At 43.5% G+C, this 21,836-nt stretch overlaps 2 protein-coding genes across 2 annotated transcripts; one reads left to right on the top strand and one right to left on the bottom strand.

Moving 5' to 3' along the window:
• Nucleotides 1-1,862: 1,862 nt before the first annotated feature.
• Nucleotides 1,863-2,801, bottom strand: LOC121152407 (olfactory receptor 2A12-like). Its single transcript, XM_040974472.1, has one exon. It carries the CDS (start codon nt 2,799-2,801, stop codon nt 1,863-1,865), a length of 939 nt encoding a protein of 312 aa, XP_040830406.1.
• A 12,770-nt stretch (nt 2,802-15,571) lies between these two features.
• Nucleotides 15,572-16,522, top strand: LOC121152408 (olfactory receptor 2A12-like). The gene has a single exon (XM_040974473.1). It carries the CDS (start codon nt 15,576-15,578, stop codon nt 16,518-16,520), a length of 945 nt encoding a protein of 314 aa, XP_040830407.1. The 5' UTR covers nt 15,572-15,575; the 3' UTR covers nt 16,521-16,522.
• The last annotated feature ends 5,314 nt before the right edge of the window (nt 16,523-21,836 follow it).

A 21,836-nucleotide genomic window follows, 5' to 3' on the forward strand; every position in this document is an offset into this window, starting at 1 on the left:
TTCAAGCGGCCACAGCAGCTGGAACTGAGCTAATTTGAAGCCAGGAGCCATGAATTCTTTCAGGTCTCCCACACAAGTGTAGGGTCAAAGGCTTTGGGTTATTTTCTACTGCTTTCCCAGGCCACAGGCAGGAAGCTAGATGGGGAGTGGAGCAGCAGGGACATGAACCGGCCCTCATATGGGATCCCAGCGCATGCAAGGCATGTCTTTAGCCACTAGATTATGGCACAGGGTCCTATGTCATTATTTATAACAGAAGAAAACAAAAAGTTAGGAGGGGATGGCTTGCTATTTACTCTGACATAACCATTTTCTCTTTTTTAAAGTACTCCAATCTTTAAAGTCTGATGTGCCAACTTAGTGTTTTCCACTTGGGGAGCAGAAACCTCACAGGCTTTACAACTGTTTGTTCAGGTGCTGCCTTTGCAGGAGCCTTGGGCGCAGCCACTGTTGTCATTCTAGATGCCTGTTTAGTCCCTTTGGCTTCCTTGACAGCCCTGAGAGCTTACTCTCTTTGAGCCTAATTTTCAGTTTCTTTGTTCTCTTGGCCATTGTATCAATAAGACATGTATCAGTAAGGCAGTGATGGCCCTCTGGAACTTGCATGCAAGTTCTTTTCTTTTGGATTTGTTCCTACTGTCCCTTTCTACGTTTTCTTCTGCAAAATACAATCCAATTTATCTGCCAAAGATACTTTTCGGAAATACATGCAGACGTGCATTTTGGGTTAAGAAACTGGAAAACTTTCTCAATCCCAGCATGGTGCCAACTACTCAGTCCCAACATGTTTGGGGTAGATCTTGTACCTGCTGGAATTGCATAGTTCAACCTTAATGGTGATGGCTCCCCAAGAAGTGGAAAGACGGAAATTGTTTTCCAATAATTTTGTTTTATAGGAAAATGGTCATGATATTCTGTTACAATACAACTGAGATATGGATGGAGAGGCTGAGCTTGGGACAATGGGAGGATGAAGACTGGACTTGAGTCAGATTGAGAATAATGACCCCAGGGACCATCTCAAACTTCTAACTTTAGGCCTCAGAGCACTGTACGTGTTGATCTAAATTTCTGAATCTTTCCTTAGGACCAAGTTCTCCAGGTGAAATTCCTAGATCAAGCACACAGCCATTGTAAAAGTTCATAGTAAATGTTTTAAAATGATTTCTCTTTGTTGGAATTTAAATTTTTTTCACTTACTGATTTATTTATTAGAGAGAGAGAAAGAACAAAAACACCTTCATCCCCCATACCCACACGGCCCAAGCAAAAAGCCAGGAACTGGGAACAGAATCCAGGTCTGCCCCATAGGGTAGCATTGCTCCCATCACAAAGACGTCACAGCTTCCTAACAAGGTCTACACTAGCAGGAAACTGGAGCCATGAGCAGAGCTGACACACAAATCCAGACACTCAGATATGGGGTGTGGAGGACCCTACCAGCAGTTTAAAATCTAGGCCAAATGTCTGCCCTTCATTTGTTGATATTTTCATGAAACAAACTAAAGGATTTGTGTAACCATTTTGAAACTATATTTGGCATATACCCATTATGTATGGATGTGATTTCCAGAGGATAGATTTTTGTCACATGTCATAGCCCCAAGCTCACGCTTTAATCTCAGTAAGATATTTTCATATGTCAGACATCCCCTTTTATTAAACCCTAGAGTAAAAGGAAAGTAAAGGACTGCTGTGGCTGAAAGACATTCATAGCATCTTGTCTGTCAGTCCAATAGTAGATCGGCTCTGAATGACCCTCATAGAGCTGAGATCAGGACTGAGGGTGTCCCGGATATACTGAAAGAGTGTAATACACCATGAGTCTTATTTCTCTGTTCCCCACATATCTTTCCAGAGTCTCATTCTGGAGCTCTGCCCCAGCTTGTGACCTTGAAGAAAGCTGTCTTGACATCCTTGTTCCGGAGGCTGTAGATGATAGGGTTAAGTAAAGCAGAGACGATATTGTAGAACAGGGCCAGCTTCTTGTCTTGTTCCGGGGAGGCCTTAGAGCCAGGTTTCATGTACATGATCATGGCTGGCACACAGAACATAGTCACCACAGTGATGTGGGAAGCACAGGTGGAGAAGGCTTTCAGACGCCCCTGTGCTGAACGGATCTTCAAGATGGCAATGAAGATATTGACATACACGACTAGGATGAGGGACAGTGGGATCAGTATGACGCTAAAACCAAGAATGAAGTCTACCCAGTCGTTGATTGAGGTGTCTGCACAAGCTAGCTTTAACACTGCAGGGACTTCACAGAAGAAGTGATTGATTTTGTTGGGACCACAGTAGGGTAACCTCATGGCGAAGATGGTGTAGATGAGAGCAGAGGTAACACCCCAGAGTACACAGAAAGTGACCATCACTCCACACAGCCCGGGGCTCATGATGACCTTGTACCTGAGTGGGTGGCAGATGGCCACAAATCTGTCTACAGACATGATGGCGAAGAGCCAGGACTCAGTGACACCTAGCACCAAGAAAATATACATCTGGGCCACACAACGCACAAAGGAGATAGTCTTCTTTTCACTGGTCAGATGTGCCAGCATCTGGGGCACAGTTGTAGTAGTGTATCCCAGGTCCAACATAGAAAGGATGCCAATGAAGAAGTACATGGGGGTGTGGAGGCGAGAATCCAGGAAGATGAGGAGAGTAATCAAGCTGTTGCCCAAAATAATCAACAGGTAGATCACCAGAAAGGCTGAGAAGAGCAGAGGAGTGGCCCTGGGGCCCAGGGAGAATCCCAGAAGGATGAATTCGGTCACAAAGGACTGGTTAGGCTCTTGCATTGTGTTCTGCCTCTCAATGAAAAAGAAAAGCACAAATTTAGACAGAAGACTGGCTAAGTATTCACCAGAGCTCTGGTTATAGATGGAATTGGGTGGTGGTCAATGTTACGATGAAACCCTGCAATGCTCTCCTAGCAAAACAAACAAACAAACAAACAAACACCACCAAAAAAACCACTGTTTCACTATCTCTTGTCAACAGTCACTACTCCCAGGAAATTCATGAAGAAGAGATTTTCACATCTAGTATTGGCTCTTCCTCTGAACTATCAATAATTCCCTATCTGGGCCAAAATGTTTTTAACTGTGAAATGAAAGCACTGGACTAGCTGATTTCTAAGTTTCCTTATTATCCTCCTGTCTTGTAAAGCATTTAAGTTTCCTTCTTGCAGTCAGGTGGTTAGAGACGAGTATTGGTTTATAGTCTCTGCAAGTTGATGAATTTCAGAAGCCTAAAGCAAGGAGAAAACCTATGTGATTCTTTGGAAGACAGCGATTTACGTTTCCACAGCCTGGGACTCCCCACTGACCCCATCTCAGGTCATGTCATACATAAGAGCTCTGACTTCTTAATCATGACTGTATAATAATTTCCCTAATAAATGACCCTGAGCAAGCCATCTGCTCTTTGCCCTGTTCCTTCAGGACTCCTTCTATAAGTACAAAATTAAAAGAATTGTCTTTCTGTTAAATACTACTGCAAGGCTTGTTCATTTGGCTTGGAAAACATCCCAAAGAAGGCATCACCAGTGGCATATGCTTAATATGTGTCAACTGCATGACTTCATGATTCTCTCTAACAGCAGTGACATCCAGAGCAAAGTTAAGCAAGCAAATACCGGTCAAACAAGATGCCCTCCATCAATTTCCAACCTCTTAGATCTTTAACATCTCACTTTTCCTCGGAAATCCAGCACACCATTCACTGCTTTAGCCTCTCCCTGATGCTTAGCCTTGGCTCAACCCCCGCTAAAATCTGGTTTTTCATGGGGACAGGGAGAGGACAGAGTGCTGAGTTACTCCTCCTCCTGACCCCACGCTACTAGTTGAAGCACTGTGAGCTTACTATAACTCTGCCTGTCTTTAGTATATTAAACGATTTCTCAACCTTGGCAAGCTGAGCAGTTGGAATTCCTGTGTGGCAAGCACATGTCCAGGATTCACAAAGCTGATCTGAGAGCTGGCAGGTAGCTATTCATACAGGTAGTTTTATTAACTCCTCATCTTTTGCCAAACAGCCATTGCACGTCACTGTTGGCTTCAGTGTTTCCCATATGTGTAAAAGGTATCAGAAACCATTGTGCCCAGGGAAATAAGCCAGTATAAAAGGGACAAATATCATATGTTCTCTGTAAGACAGTCTTCCTGCAAAGCACAAAATAGATATATAGGTAATCAAATGTATACATATATTCTCATAGATGAACCTTTTTTTTTGTACTGGAGACTAACATCTAGCATACTGGAAAGTGAAGATACAGTCCAGTACATGTCTCTACTCCTGAATGAAAAAAGGAATCCCATTGAAACAGTGAAATATAGTAGTAGTATGGTACTAGATTTTCTACCTTTGCCTATACCTACAATACCATAAAACACTTAAATAGCAGAAAGTTAAACTCGCCACTGTTTCTAAAGGATTACGTCACTGTGATAGAATGGGGGGAAATGACAGGAGGGAAGAATGTAGAGAAAGGAATCCTTGTATCTGCAAAATCGGATCATGGAAAACAATAAACAAACAAATAAAAGATAATGGTGCTTGGGACAGTTGGGTTCTGAAGGGAGACAAACCAAATGGCAAGTGGAAGAGACACGTTAGAGAGAGCCGGTTCGGCATGAATCCTGCCTCAAGTTTTACTGCTGTGTGAGATGGATCATTGACTCACTTTTCCAAGTGTTATTTTCCTCGGCCACAAGCAGGAATGAAAATAAACACTTTGCAAGCCACATTTTCCCTTCAAGGACACGGTTTAAAGACATCATCAAATTCTACCTGGAGCTCTAAGGGGAACATGGGCCGGTACTTCTCACCTTCCTTCTTTTGCACAGGAATAATGAGTGTGATTTTCCTTTGGCGTCTGATGTTTAGAAGTGTATACCAATGGGCCTGGTGTGGTACCACCTAGTGGCTAAAGTCTTTACCTTACAAGTACTGAGATTCCATGTAGGTGCCGGTTCATATCCCAGCTGCTCAACTTTCCATCCAGCTCCCTGCTTATGGCCTGGGAAAGCAGTCGAGGACAGTCAAGGTCCCAAAGCCTTGGAGCCTGCTCTCCTGTGGGAGACCCAGAGAAAGTTCCTGGCTCCTGGCTTCAAATTGGCTCAGCTCCAGCCATTGCGATCACTTGGGGAGTGAACCAGTAGAGAGAAGATCTTTCTGTATCTCCTTCTCTTTGTAGATCTGACTTTCCAATAAAAATAATAAATAAATCTTTTTTAAAAAGAAGTGTTTACCTAGTCAAATTATGAGAGCAGCCATGATAAACCGGCACAAGCTGCCTACAAACCGGAGATGCATGTCCAGAGATGTGATGCTGTTCTACAATCAGCCGTGGATGGGAAGCTCAGGTCCCTGGTTCCTCAGTCCCATCTTGCAAACCTGACCCACTTGAGAGCATACAACAGCCTCTATGAAGTACTCAGAAGGAGAAGGGGGGAAACTGGTTGACTTTCAGACCTAGGAAGCATAAATAAAGAGTAACATCATCAGCTATCATCAAGACCCTGGCCTGTCTGTCTCCACTTGGCCCAAGATTATAGAATTCAGTTTCGAACTCCATTTTACAAAATATCTTGACATTCTTTCTCTCATTGAGTCTTATGATGGAGAAACTGCAGTTCCAAGAGCACATGTCTGGAAAACACAGAATTTCACTCATTCTTTAGCAACAATATAATTTTCTATGCATAGCAAAATTGTAGCTAAGTTGACCTTTCAACCTGCTGGAATGTTTTCTGTCCTTGGTACTTTTAAAATTTTTATTAATTTTATTTATTTATTTATTTGAGCAGCATATTTATTTTCCATGATACAGTTTTGTAGGTATAGGGCCAGTCTCAAAGGAACAAATGTCTTTGGTTCTTAGGAGGAAAAGGGAAATCATGGGAACAAATCATGGATTTAATTACATGATGATGCATCAAAAAGTTTGTGGAAATTAGTGGGTAAGCTATTTTGGTGCAAGAAAATTGAAAGTTATACATAAGAAGGGTCTTCAAAAGTTCACAAAAATGTGTTTTGTGAAAAAATCCTTGCACAGATTTCGAGGTGTTTCTGCAGCCAAAAAAAAGTATCTTCTGATTCCATTTGCCACAAACTCTTCAAAGTGCACATGTTTTTGTGTTTTGTGTGTGCATTGTAGATGTACGCAGTAACTGACAGCATCTGTAAGCTCAATCTAGTCTGCCACAACTTGAACAAACTCTTCCAGCTCCCATCTCGTCCCCAACATCCTACTCATCCCCACGCTCTCCCAGCTCCCACCTCTGCCACTTCCTAAATGCTTCTCCCAATCATTGGACCCTCCCCAATCACACTGCCAATGTTCATCTCAGAAACTTAGCATGTTTCTCTCACCTTAACTCATCTCAGAACTCTCAGTGGACCCCTCTCTGCCCGGTCCATCTTCTGCCCTGGTGTTCAGGGTGTTCCTTCTAAAGCTAAAATCTAACCAGCTGCTCCTTCGTGACTCTCCCTATCTCCAAGGGGTGGTGGGGGGAATCAAAGAGCAAAGACCAATCCCTGCTTCACTTCTTAGAGCCAGACTGTTTGGACCTCCAGGCTCCCAGGAAGGTTGGTGAGCTCAACACAGTAGAGCAGGTGTGGGGGATATCCAGCCCACTAGCTGTGAAAGGACTGTGAAATCATTTGGTCTGGCCCTGTCAAAGCAACCAGAGGAAAGACTTGAAATTCAGTATGTTTATAAGCAGGGTAATTTCTAAGTTGATCATTCTATGTGGTCATGAATGACTTTATAGATATCCAAATGGCAGAAAGCAGGTTCCCCCATCCCTAGCTCGAGGTTTTTGGTGAGCTGCAAGACCTGCCACAGAAAGCATCCCAGCACTCCAGAATCTATTTCCAGAGAAGAGATGTGGAAACTAATTCACAATTGAAGGACGTTCATTCTGGTCACAATGGGATTTGGGGAGCAGAATTGAAATGAGCATAGAGAATTCCTGTCTGCAAGATGGTCAGAAACTTGAGCTCATAGTTTAAGGCAAGCCCAAGCTGACCTGAATTTTCTGTGGGTCAGACACAGATCTCCTGAGCAGCTTGACTCCTCTAAGCCTGACAATCTCCATACTTAATACAGAGCTTGGCATAACATGTGACCCAACAGATGCTTCCTGAGTAGTCTACATTCTGGGAAACTCTGGGAAGCCAGGGGGAAAAAGAGAGAGAAAGGGAATGGCTGCATTCTGTTTCCCTCTGTGGTTTCACCTCCTTTTACCCAAAGGTTGAAGGAAAAAAATCACCTATGCTAAAGGTCATGACTTATCCTACCTCTAGGAGACACCAAGGTTCATGATGGAGAGGGCTGGGGGAGGCTGGTGCTAAATTCGGTGAATCTTTCTACCCATTCTTTCAAGGCCCACCAATGGTAATAATTCTGATAATAGTAGCTTCCTATATGCCAGGCACTATAACATGTGCTTTATAGTCCTTATTTCTGACATGAAAGTTGAAAAATTTAACAATGAACATGAGTGTCCTTGCTAACTATAGGAAGCAAGTAAAACTCTACCAGTGTACCTGACAGCCTTGCATACAGCCACCCTGTTAGATACACATTATTATTGCACCCATTTAACAGAGAGGCAAGAGGTGATGTTTTCTACCCAGCAGCAGCTGAGGCATACCTGAACTTAAAACATGAGCCAGCACTACCTCTCTGAGCATGGTTAGCTGACCTACTTGAAAGCAGCATTCTCTCCCTGTACCACTTACTCATTTACACACTTGTTCTTGCCTCTTCCACAGCTGAAGCTTAATGAAAGGGAGCATGTTGAACATGGAAAATGGCCCAAAAACTGGACAATTGATGCTGGGCAGATGTGGATCAGATTGAGCAGGTGCAGGGACAGAACAATGCTGGGTTTATTCCCAAGGTTTCTGGTACCACCTGCACATAGAGGAACAGCCATATGCTATCCATTCTAAGTCTGCGTGTTTATTGGTGTCCCCTGCCTCCACACAATGGTCTTCTTAGTGCAGGCAAATGACTTCTTAATGGAGGTCAGAGGTCAAGCTGGTAGGGTAAAATTGGCCCCCTCTCTATACTTCCTTCTCCTGCTATGTTTAGGCAGAGTCATCAGTGCTTTTAGGGAGAAGGATGCAGGGCTTGTTCAGGTCCATAAGGGCAAGTGAGTGTCCCTTTCGGATGGAATAGGGCCTGCTGTACTGGGATGCTGACTGCTAAGTTGGGGCAGTTGCCCTCTGACCATGCTCTTCTGGCATGAGCATGTCTCACCTGGCTGCCTGAAATCATCCACCTCTCAAGTATCACAGACAGATGCTCCTTCAGAGTAGCCGGCAGCCCCAGCCCATGGCCCCCAACCCTGGCCTTGTCCTTCCAGTGGAGGAAGACAATCCCAGACCTGCAAAGAGCCTCTTGGTCTGGTAGGAGTTTGTATCTGGGCAGCTAGGTCTTGCTTTCAGTTTCTCTGAGGGTGCAGACCCTTCATGAGTCTTCAGCAACACCCTGTTGGTTTGCTCTGGACAACTTTGGAGATTTGCAGAACTTGGACCCAGAAGTGATCTTGAAGACTCAAGCCGCTATCAGTGTGTTCCTCTTCTCTGCAGCCTACTGGCAAAAGATGTTCCAACTGCCATTCACATATCATCAGGGACAGGAGACTTAAGACGGCTTAGTCAGCTATGACTCTGCTTTTTCTTATACTCAGCTAACAACGAATAGGTCCTGATTGACATCAATGGTGAGTTCTCTAAAGAACCTCATATTCTGGGGCCTGGTGTGATAGCGTAGTGGTTAAAGTTGTCGTCGCCTTGAACGTGCCAGGATCCCATATGGTCGCCAGTTCTAATCCCAGCCGACCTGCTTCCCATCCAGCTCCCTGCTTGTGGCCTGGGAAAGCAGTCGGGGATGGCCCACAGCTTTGGGACCCTGCACCCATGTGGGAGACCTGGAGGAAGTTTCTGGCCCAAGGCTTCGGCCCAGCTGTAGCAGCCGCTTGGGGAGTGAACCATCGGATGGAAGATCTTCCTCTCTGTCTCTCCTCCTCTCTGTATATATGATTTTCCAAACAAAAATAAATATTTTTTTTAAAAAGAACCTCATATTCTGTCCCTCCACCCTTCCATCTCCAATCCCATTCCTCTGTCTGCACTATTATGAAGTAGCCCCACCCCTTCTCTTACCTTTCGTTGCAGTGAGTAGAGCTGTCTGGATTATTCCCTCCTCTTCATAAATCCTTCTCATCCTGGACCCCACTCACAGTCCCCAAGCTGGATGCTTTCTTCCTCCCAACATCTAATGCCAGATGGCAGCCCCAGCAGGCTTGTCCCATGGCAGCCAGGGTGATCACCCCAGCCCTCCGCTCGGCAGCTGAGGACTCTGAGGAGTAACCCCCGGGGAAGCAGCTATTGCTGTAGAACAGGGGATTTGCAGTCAGACACATTAGGTCACTGACCTGGGCAAGTCGTTTCCTAGAGGCTCCGTTTCCTCTGCAAATTGGAGCTGTGTTCCTGATGTAATACTCAGGCTTGCAAAGGTGTGGGTTAGACATACAATATATCTGAGAGTATTACAAAAATTTCATGGAAATGGAATTAAAAGATGATTTTGTTTTGATATGAATATTTTTGAAATCTACACAAAGGACAGGTTTCATATTTGTGGGAAATGCATGTTAAAAATGGACGTAAGAACTTTAATACCATGAAACAGATTCTACATTCACAGGAAGCATTTTCTGGGAAAGGGTCCCACGTTGACTGTGCACTTTCACATGTGTGATTTCATTCCCTTCTCCAGCGGCTCCCCAAGTGGCCACAACAGCCAGAATTGAGCCAATCTGAAGCCAAGAGCTTCTTCCTCCAGGTCTCCCACGTGGGTGCAGGGTTCCAAGGCTTTGGACCATCCTTGACTGCTTTTCCAGGCCACAAGTAGGGAGCTGGATGGGAAGCAGGCCGACCGGGATTAGAATTGGTGCCCGTATGGGATCCCAGCATATGCACGGTGAGACCTTTAGCCACTAGGCTACCACACAGGGCCGCAATTCTATCTTTCAAACAGCAAATAAATAAACGCGTATTTTTAAAATGTAATATATGATGAGCATTTTATCATCCATTTCTTTATTCCTTATAATCATTATTTTCAGGTAACTATTCAGCTACTATGAAAAACTAACATAACATTTTCAGGCTATGTTCTCAACAATGACGAAGTAACTGATAGCAGAATTATCTTCATATCTGTTTTTAAAAATATTAACAAAATATGCAAAATATTTGTTAAGATTGATTTTGAAAGTCAGTTATGACACACACACCACACACAAACACACACACACACACACCCCTTCTATCAGCTAGTTCATTTTCCAATTGCCCAGTTGCTACAACAACTAGCACTTGACCTGGCTAAAGCCAGGAGCTTCTTCTAGATCTCCAACATGGGTGACAGGGAACAAGGTACATAATAATCTGCCTTCCTGGGGCATTAGCAGGAAGCTTAACTGAAAGTGGAGCAGCCAGGACACAAACTCCTTGAAGCACTCACATCTCATACAGGGTGCCTGAGACAGAGTCCCGGCTCCATCCTAGATTCCAGATTCCTGATAACATGCTCCCTGAGAGGCAGGAAGTGTCTAGATCCTTGCCACCCACTTGGGAGACGTAGCCTGAGCTTCTGGCTAATCCAGATCCGCTGATAGAGAATAAATCAGTAGTTAGAAGGTTTCTGATTCTGTATCTCTTTATCACTGTCTGTGTGCTTTATCTATCCACTTGAAAGGTAGGGTTATACACACACACACACACACACACACACACACACACACACACACAGAAGGAGACTGAAGGAGAGAAAGAGGGAGGGAGATAACCTCAAATAACCATCTCTCCCAAGGTATTGATATGGTTTGACAGCAAGGAGTGGGACTCCCCTTCTCCCTGCCCTCCACTCCTTCACCCACCCCCCAAGACACAGGAGATAAAAAATAACTGAAACATTGGTCTCACTCACCTTCCCCCACACCTGCATCCTTCCCACAGTAATCGGAGGCCCATACGGGCATGCAGCCCTTTCACCTGTGTAATCGCTATTAAAAATTTAAAAGAAAACTGAAAGCTGAGAGAAAAATAGAAGGGAAAACTGATTTTTAAATAAGAAAAGGAAATTACATTTAGAAAATCAATGAAATGGAATAAAGAAAAAACACAGAGAATCAATTAAACAAAAAGTGATGTCTTGTTGGTTTTTATTTTCTGAGAAAATAAATAGTATTAACAATGCTACAGCCAGATTGATCAGATAAAAGTCACAAATTTTCAATAGTAGAAATTAGAAGTGTAATATTACAATGGGTCTCATAAATGTTTAAAAAATGAAGGAATATTGTGATCAATGTTTTCCTAAAAGATTAAATAATTTAGATGAGATAGATGAGTCCATTCAAGGATAGAAACTAACAAAGTTCACTAGAAAAAGAAATAGATAGGGCCCAGCACAGTAGTCTACTGGCTAAGTTCTTGCCCTGCATGCGCCAGAATCCCATATGGGCGCTGGTTCTGATCCCAGCCGCCCCACTTCCCATCCAGCTCCCTGCTTGTGGCCTGGGAAAGCAGTTGAGGATGGCCCAAAGCCTTGGGACCCTGCACCCGCATGGGAGACCTGGAAGAAGTTCCTGGCTCCTGACTTCAGATTGGCTCAGCTCCAGTCATTGCGGCTGCTTGGGGAGTGAATTATCGGATGGAAGATCTTCCTCTCTATCTCTCCTCCTCTCTGTATATTTGCCTTTCCAATAAAAATAAATAAATCTTTAAAAAAATAAATAAAAATAATTATTTATTTTCATTGCAAAGTCATATATAGAGAGGAGGAGAGACAGAAAGGATGATCTTCCGTCCACTGATTCACTCCCCAAGTGCCCACAATGGCCAGAGCTGCACTGATCTGAAGCCAGGAGCCAGGAACTTCCTACAGGTCTCCCATTTGGGTGTAGGGTCCCAAGGCTTTGGCCCATCCTCAACTGCTTTCCCAGGCCACAAGCAGGGAGCTGGATGGGAAGTGGCCAGCAGGGATTAGGACCAGAGCCCATATGGGATCCCAGCAGGTTCAACACAAGGACTTTAGCTGCTAGGCCATGGTGTCGGGCCTCTCCACTTAATTTTAAACTCTCTGAGACTCTAGATCTTACCAATAAAGAGTAACTATATTTTGTGTGTTGCCAAGTCTAGCATCCAGTAAGAGTTAGGCACTCAGTAGTAGGTAGTAGTTGCTGTTATAGCAACAGGTTGTTGACATGAGTGGCCTTGGGTAGGTGCCTGAGGATAATTGTAGTTCTTAGAGATTTAGTAGTTATGAGGACCCTAGTAAATATCAAAAGCATTTGTGTTATCTGTTTTCAAGCCTTAGTTTTTCCTTTATTAGGTGTGTGGCCTTAGATAAGAAGCCTGGATTTGGAAAAACACACCAAAGTGCTTCAGAAGAAAGCAAAGCCGTCTTGTTAGTGTTACTGATGCGTCCCACAGAAAGGCGGCAGCTCAACCATAGGCTCCCTCCCTTCGGTAAGTCTCTGTGGGAAAACATTTCAGGCCCCAGAAGGCAATTTCAGAAAGATGCCCAGCTCACCAGCTCCAGAGGCCATGCCTGAAATGTCTTAGGGGCATTAAACTTTCTGACTGTGTCTCCAAGCTGCCCTTATCAACATGGACAAGGAACCCCCTGGGTTTTTCAAGAATTGAAAATTTACTCTCCAACTCTGTCCTGGTACGAAAAGGACTCCTGGGTCTGTCAGCCAGATCCCCTCTCAAGGGCTTCTCTGGATCCAGTACCTGTAAGAGAGGCTCATACCTGCTCGGCATTGCTGCCGTGCCAAGGAGCCTTCTACTACTACTAGGGAAAAGGTTGATGCTTCTGAAGCAGGCTACTGAGAAGAACGAGAAAGCTTGTATGTGCAGGTGGGACTGAGGGAGAGGTTGGGGATCCCAAGAGAGAACATAGAAGGCCCGTTCTTCTCTGCCCTACGTTCTGAGGAGAAGAGAGTGAGAACCTACCCATACTGGGCGGGAGTTGACTCCAGGCTACTTCTGAGGTCATTTGCAGTTCTGTGCACATCATTCTTAGCATCTCAGCCCATCCTTTCAACCAGAATGTGTCCCAAGGCTTCCTTTACCTCTTCTCCCTTCAAAGTGCAGGGTGTTCGGAGGGTCACAGCAATGCCAGCACGTAGAGGAGAGAGAATAGATGTGACTATGGAATCTGCTTCCTAGTACGCAGCCCTGATGTGATTGCTCCTCTGTGTGTCTTTGAGAGAGATGCAAGCACAGTTGTTAGGAGCCTGGCTTTCTATGAAGGCAGAGTCCCATGTTTGAGTACCGATCCTACCACTTACTAGTTTGGTAGAAAGCAACTCAGAATCTGGTTTTGAAGCAGAGAAAATAAATGCCGAGGCAGGATCCCAAAAAAAGTCTGCTGGCACCTACTCAGCCTGGCCGGGAGGAGGATCTTTACACACCTTTCTCCAAGCACCAACACAATCATTCACTCAAGGTTTGTCCCTGAACAGGCAGCTTTCTTGTGCTAGGCATGTGACCTAAAAGAGGCAGCCTGGCTAGGAAGACAGCGCATACATTAAATAAACAAGCCTGGACTGGTGAGCTATGGAGGAAGAAAACCTGAGCTGGATCTTTTAGGTTGGTGGAATCTAAGGAAGCAGAAAGGATTAGGGAAGGCACTCCCAACAGAGAAACAGCTAGCACATAGGGAAATGGGTATGTATGGTGCTGGGAAAGCCAGCTAGTTTGTGGCTCCAACAGTGGGTAATTCCAACTGCCCAGATTAGGATCCTGTACATGGTTGAGTTACCAGCATCATGGCTCAGAAGTCTCACTGAGTAATGGAGAATCACATAGAGGCAGAATAAAAAAGGCCTTCAACCCAAGGATACATTAAAAAGTCATTAGATAGATACTAGATAGATAGATAGATAGATAGATAGATAGATAGATAGATAGATAGATAGATAGAAAATAGAACCTTTTATTGTGTGTACCAGGAAGTCGGGCTGCCAGGAGACCACCATAAAGGCCTGGTCTGGAGTGTGGGTGGTAGAAAGAAGAATGTATAGACATTGCCTTGTTCTCAGCTTCATGGTCTTGGCTTCAGGGTTGGCTGTGTGCATTACTGTGCAAACCTTATCTCTTGAGAGTTTTCCCATTTCTGTCTGATATGCTGAGCCATGCACTATCTTACCCACACAGATATTCCTTTTCTGGGACATTTTCACCTTCATCCAATCCTTGGTATTCCTGAAAACTAGAGCACACATTGACCACTGTCTTTTTGTAATCCAGGCTCAAACCACTGATCCATCTTCCAAACTTCCAACATCATTTGTATCAAAAAGTTACACACTACTGTTCTCAGCCTTGAACCTCAAATTTTCTAATCCTCTCTCCACTCATCTTTCTATACAGCTTCTCATTTACTAAGTTTTCACTATTTAATGAGCACTTGGCATAAACCACATTGATTTCATGTAGTCTTTATTTTATTTATTTTTTTTTTTTTGGAGGACATGTGGAGAATACTCCAAAAAGTTCTCAGGAAAGAAATTTAAGGATGAGCTCATTTTGGTGCAGAATAAAATTGAAATTTATGCATGACTTTTCCACTACATGTATCTTTCATATATTACAATAAGTCTTTTAAATTCATATTTTAAATTCCATTTTTCATATTTTTGGAGTACCCATGAATTTCATGTATTATTTCATTTTATGGATGAAGAGCATATATTGGTGAGAAGTTAAACAGTTTGAGAGTAAATAAAGAAGCTGTGAGACCTGAATCTATTGACTTTGAGTCAAAGCTAATGTGCTCTGGGTCCTCAGAGCTCATGTCTCTAACTCCCAGCCTGGAGCTCCTGCCAACACAATTCCTTTCCGCTGATGGCTTCACTCAGTCCTCTTTGGCACTCAAAGCACAGAGGCATTAAGTATCAAAGAAGGAGTTGGAAGTGCCCCTCTAGATGGTCAAATCTAACAGCTTCATTTTTCAAATGGGGCCTTGAAGATCAAGAAGGAGTTTCTAAAGATTGCAGCAAATCAGAGGCAAAGTCGAGACTAGCCCCCTGGTTTTCTGGTCTCCATATTTGTTTCACTGACACTGACCACTTTTATTTGCCACAAATTTTCGGAGGCACCTGCTTACTCCACACTGAGACAAGTTGCATCCACGGTAGGATTTGGCAGTAGTTGGGGGTTGCTGGGTTCCCTGCTGCAACCACAGTTACCTAGTGCCTTGTCTTCTCTCGAAGAGGAAGATTTCCAGAGAAGGGGTTTTCTATAATCAGGCATCCTGTGTTCTATTCCAGGTATGAACTTATGTCTCTGAATTATTGCCTGATGCCACATCTGCCCTAGCTTCCTTCTGTTTTTCATCCAACTGAACGAAGGTTTAATCAAGTCTGTGAAAGTGGCTCTGTATGGTACCAGGTGTGTGGCTTGGCATCTATCAACTCTTATCTCGCTTCCCCAAGGCCAAGAACTGAATGAGGAAGTCTTTGTCTCTTCTCACCATGCAGAACCTTGGCCAGGAAAATGGCTCTGTGTCCGAGTTCATCCTCCTTGGCTTCTCCAGTGAGGCTCAGGCCAGAATGGCCCTGTTCACTTTTTTCCTCCTCCTCTACCTCATCACCCTTATGGGCAATGGGCTCATTGTCACCCTGATCTACTTAGACTCACGCCTCCACACGCCCATGTACTTCTTTCTCAGTATCCTCTCCTTGGTAGACATGAGCTATGTTACCACCACTGTGCCCCAGATGTTGTTCAATATGGTGTGTCCTAGAAGGACCATCTCCTGGGGAGCCTGTGTAGCCCAGATGTTCATCTTCTTGGTTCTGGGTATTGCTGAGTGTGTGCTCTATGCCATTATGGCCTATGACAGGTATGTGGCGATTTGCTTTCCTCTCCACTACACAGTACTCATGAACCGTCCTGTTTGTATCAAGATGGTCACAATCTGTGGGTCAATTAGCATCAGTGGGGCCCTAATCTACACCATCTTCACCATGCGTCTGCCCTACTGTGGGCCCTACAAGATCAACCATTTCTTCTGTGAGGTCCCTGCAGTCCTGAAGTTGGCCTGTGCAGACACATCCTTCAACGACCGGTTGGATTTCATCTTGGGTTTCATCCTGCTTTTGGTCCCACTCTCCCTCATCTTAGCCTCTTATGTCCGCATCTTTGCCTCCATCTTGAGAATTCACTCAACCCAAGGGAGACTCAAGTGCTTCTCCACTTGCGCTTCTCATGTCACTGTAGTCACCATGTTCTATGGGCCTGCCATGATCATGTACATGAGGCCTGGCTCCTGGTATGACCCAGAGCGGGACAAGAAGTTGGCCCTCTTCTACAATGTTGTCTCTGCTTTCCTCAATCCCATCATCTACAGCCTCAGGAACAAGGATGTGAAGAGCGCCTTTCTGAAGGTGCTTGGAGACAGAGGGGCAGCTCCATGACTCAGAATGTCTCAGGATTGTTGGAAGGCATGAATAAACTGGATGTCACTCTTCTGGTGTGATAAAGGTACATCCCTTCTCAACAAGCTGAAACCTCGGGATTATGAGCAAGCAGGAGAGTGTGACCATCTGGCTGACCAGTTGGAAAGTTTTCTACTGCCATCACCCAAAGATTTGGTATCAAGAACAATGTGTGTCTTTACAAAGGTAGGTCCTTGGGGCTTGTAACTATTGCTGGACTCCTGGGTTCTCTCCTTTGCTCTTATGTCAGTTCTGCATGATCACAGTCAAGTGTTTAGCAGGCAAACATGCTTGTCTAGCATAAAGGAATCGGAAGTGGAAATGGCATAAAGGGCAGACGTATGATAGTCTTGAATTCCTTTCTGACAAGGATTTCCAAGTAATATCTAGCACTGCTTTTTGTGTTAGATGCTGAAAATTCTGAGTTAGAATTATTTTAGAGATATCTGTGAAACAACACGTTTAATAATTGATTCTGTTTGAACTCAACTTGTGATTCTTATCTGGACATTTTAAAATTTACATTTCAAATCTTAGCTTCAATTTGGGAGAAAAGATCCATCTAGACCTATACACATATTTATAAAAGAAGATACATGTAAATATATAGCCTTATATATAGATATGCACCTATATACACTTATATCTACTAACTTATGTAAGGAGTGATAAGTGAGATACAGGTTACAACAAATAAGACAGACTCCATTTTCTCCCATCCTAAGCAAACATTTGTTAATATTTTGGTATCTTTCATCCGAGTCTTTTTAAAATTACTTTTTACAAAGTGGATTCAATGATAACAAGACCGAAACATTACTTGAATATTTTCAACTCCCCCAATCAATTACTATTAAACTGAAGTCTATTCAGTCTGTTTTTAAACTTTTGTTTTCATATGGTTGTATTCATGCACTTGTTCTTTTATGTGTTTAAATTATTTTTAAGATTGCTATATCAATATGACCTTGAATCATGATGCTTAACATAATGTTTCTGTCATCTCTCTACTTGATAATTGCAGTTTAGATTATTCTGTTCAACAAGCATACATAAAATTTTATTTTTCTAATATCCTATTGTTGTGTTTCCAAATTTTTACTGCTTAAGCAATTCTGCAGCAAATTACTTCTGGATTTCTCCACATGTAAGTCTTTTTTTTGTGTGTGGATTTATGTGTTTTGGATTTTTCAGATTGTCATCTTCACCAACACAATGACCGATCTACCGCAAACATGCTTTTAAATGATTATTTATTTATATACTTGGAAGGTAGTATGGTGAAGTTTCAGGGTCAGGAGAGATATCCTCCATGTCTTAGCCCATTCCCCAAAGGTCAGCAATAACTGGAATTGGGCCAGGCCAAAACCAGGAGCCTAGAATTCCTCGAGGGTCCCCACATCGGTGGCCAGGCAACTGAACCGTCTCTACTGCCTTGCAGGGTGCATTCGCAGGCAACCAGAACTCAAACTGGCACCCTGATACGGGACGCGGACATGCCAAACAGCTGCTTAACCTGATAAGCTAGGTTAATGCTTATCCCTATCCATCTCATGGACTTTAAAAAGTAGTAACATTGTTTTTTTTTTTAAATGTAATTTGAAATTGCCTGTTTGCCAGTGAGTTTGCTTTCTTTTTATAGCAGTGTTAGCAGCATTGTGTTGTGTCATAAGCTCTGGGGTCAAACTTTAGGGTTCTATTTCCAGTTCCACAGTCTATTAACTCAGCGATGATGGACAAATACCTTATGTCTTTGAGTCTCAATTTCTTTATCTATAACTGAGAATAAAATAATATATACACCTTACAAGATTTTCAGGGGCCTCAACTGCCTAATCCTCTGCCCGAAAGTGCCACTTCCCATCCAGTTCCCTCTGTGAACTGGGAAAGCAATGGAGGACAGCCTAAAACCTTGGACCCTGCGCCTGTGTGGGAGACCCAGAAGAAACTCCTGGATCCTGACTTTACATCAGCTCAGCTCTGGTCTTTGCAGTCATATGGGGAATGAGCAGAAAGTGATCTCTCTTCTTCTGGTTCTCCTTCTTTCCGTAAATCTGCCTTTCCAATAAAAATAAATAAATCTTAAAAAAAAAAAAAAAAAAGAAGATTGGGCCCGACGCAATAGTGTAGTGGTTTAGGTCCTCGCCTTGAACACGCCCAGGATCCCATATGGGCGCTGGTTCTAGTCCCGGCAGCCCCACTTCCCATCCAACACCCTGCCTGTGGCCCGGGAAAGCAATCAAGGATGACCCAAAGCCTTGGGACCCTGTGCCTGTGTGGGAGACCCGGAAGAGGCTGCTGGCTTCGGATTGGCTCAGCTCCAGCCGTTGCGCTCACTTGGGGAGTGAATCATAGGATGGAAGATCTTCCTCTCTGTCTCTCCTCTCTGTATATCTGCCTTTTCAATAAAAATAAAAATAAATAAATCTTTTAAAAAAGATTTGATGAAAAAGAAGATTGTCAGAAGGATTATATGAGATAATGTATGTGAATCACTTAATCACAATGAGTAATGAGGAGTAATTAATAGGTAATTAATAGGATATAATTGTTTTTAGTCTTATAATAGATGGGGAACAAAACATGGAAAATGGTATAGAAGGCCTCTCCACATGAAGCCAGATCCTGAAGCAGAAATAAATTCATGCCGGCCTCCCACCAGCAAGACTGAAATGAAAGGACTCCTTGGGGCTGATCAGAGCAAGTAGTAAGGAATCCTGAGAGTGTGTAGTTCCCAGGCAGCCTGTCATTCGGATGATCCGACAGAGCTCATACTGAGAATAGCTTTTATCGCGGCCTCACCCTGGCAGAAATGAACACAAATCTGCAGGCTTGTGTCTCCATCTTACAGAAGATGTCACTCTATAGAATGAAATATTGGCAAGAACACCAAGGAAAACAATCCATGACCATTAGAGCCACTGAAAGCAACAGACAACATTGCACCCCAAAGTACTCAGAATTACCAGGCACTGTGAAGTAAAGAGAAATAAAACAGACTCTTGAAAACACTTTCACAGCAGAGGAAACTATGAGAAGGTGAGAAAAAAAAATGTGAGCAAAGGGAAAAAGTTCCAGTTCACCTTTCAATCCATCAAATTTCAAATCACCAAATGTGTGTGTATTTATTTGGACTTTAAATGCATGAAGGACACATCAAAAGAATAAATAAATCCATGATGATTGAGCTTTTTTTTTTTGGAAGACTATCTTTGGAGTCTATTGTGCATCAAGACATGAGTAGAGCTTAAGAGTTGATTTGTTTTTTAGAGTGAACTCACCTCCACAATTATCACCCAGATCAAGACGCAGAGCAAAGCCAGCCGTACCACGAGCCTCCTTCATTCCCCCTCCCACCTACAATCCCACTGATGCTATCTGGATTAATATTACTTGCTCTGAATTCCTGTCGATGCAACCATACAGTGGGAACTCATGTCATTTGTAATGGAAGTACAATGTTTGTCTTCTTCCTAGTCAAAAATTTCTACTGCCTGACTGTTAACACCAGTTTTCCGTAAAATCTGCCACAGAGCTTGACACACCGTAGGTTCTTAAGAAATATTCAGAGATTGAATGAACAATAAGTGAATGACAGGTAAGAGAGATTAGAAGATATATTAACATTTTATTGCTTCATTTAAAAAAGTAGATTAAGTTCAGTTGCTCAAAACAACAAATATTTATCTTTACTCAGTTTGACATCAGGAAGTTAGAGTTTTCCTGGTCCCTCTGGTCCAGGGCCTCCCTCAAGGCCATGGTTAAAGGACCATAAATTGCCACTTTCATCTCTTAGTGAGCAGGGAAGGACCTGCTTCCACACTCATGTCATTGTTGGCCAAAGTGTTTCTTAAAGGCTATTGGAACAACAATCTCAGGTTCTTGTCTGTCAACCAAGGTTGCCTTCCGGTGGTATAGCAAGCTACTTCCTCCATTAGAACAAATGACTAAGATGAGAGCAGGAGTGGGTGGGGCAGAGTTAAAACAAAATGGAAGCCACAGTCATCTGTAACCAAGCCTCTGAAAGGACCTCTCATCACTTCTGCCTTATTCTCCGGATGAAAAGCGTAAGCATCGGGATGGAGACCTGACAGGAAGTGGGAGTTGGTAATCATTGGTGTTGTAGAAGTCTCTTCTTATCTGAGGCTTCACTTTCCTCAATTCTGTTGCCTGTGGTCAATCTGGGCCCAACATATTAAGTGCAAAATTCCGGAATTAAAACAATTCATGTTTTCAATAGTGCACAGTTCTGAATCTCTTGCCATCCCACCTGCCCCTGAGAGATGTGACTCATGAGCCACCTGCCAGTCAGTGCCCTGTCCCTCAGTATCTGGGGGGACTGTGGCAATGCAAACGGCACAGCATCAGCTGTTCTACTGCATTGCTTAGGGAATGATGACAGGAAGCAACACCTGTAAACCTTCAGTGCCTATGAGGGTTTTTTTTCTTTTAATATGTTTGATCCTCAGTGTGTTGGGGCAGAGGATGCAGAGCTGGTGGGCACAGACAACAAATGGAGAATCAAGAGCTCAGCCCCATCTGCCATTTTGGTCTTGGGGAGGGGGGCTACTGCATCTAGAGGCTGAGGGAAGCCAAACACTGGATGAGACTTCTCAAAGGAAGCACCCACTCAATGACGTCTAGAATGTCATTTCATTCTTGCAGTAACCGTATCTTCAAGGCTACATTCCTTCCATTTGGTAAATGGGGCTGGCACAAAGAGCTCCCTTGACTTGCTCCACAGCCAGCAAGTGGGAAAAAACAGAAAACAAAAAACCCAGCTCTGTCTTACTTCAAAGCCTGCGTGCTTGTCACTCCTGCTTCACCAAGAGCCATCACTGCATCCTGGGCCCCTTGTTCTCTGCCTTCCATGACTGATATTTGTTGGCAAGGTTTGTGGCTCGGTCTTTCATTTCTTCACAGGTAGGGTAAGGGAGGCATCTCCTGTTCAGGGTTGTGTTTACATGAGCATGCTGCATTCAGTCACTGCTTATTCCATCCCATCCGATGGAAAGACACTTTTCTTCTGTGTTTTCTGGTACAGCACTGATTTGGGTAATTTTATTCTTTTTATTAGAAGGTGTTTTGTTACATGCATGATAGAAAGAATTTCATTTTTACACCTTGGCAAAGCATTTCCTAATTGTTTGTTTATACTCTTTTTTTCCAGAAAGGGATCATTTTTCCATATAAATACAATTACCGTCCTTTGTGGAACCACTTATCTGAGTCTTAGGTTAGTGGGATATACTTGCCATCTTATGGGATTGGGAAGGGTGCAGCTCTTGGGAAGGA

This window comes from Ochotona curzoniae, unplaced genomic scaffold (genome assembly GCF_017591425.1).
Source record: "Ochotona curzoniae isolate NIBS_2020 unplaced genomic scaffold, NIBS_Ocur_1.0 contig_2404, whole genome shotgun sequence".
Classification (NCBI taxonomy): Eukaryota; Metazoa; Chordata; class Mammalia; order Lagomorpha; family Ochotonidae; genus Ochotona; species Ochotona curzoniae.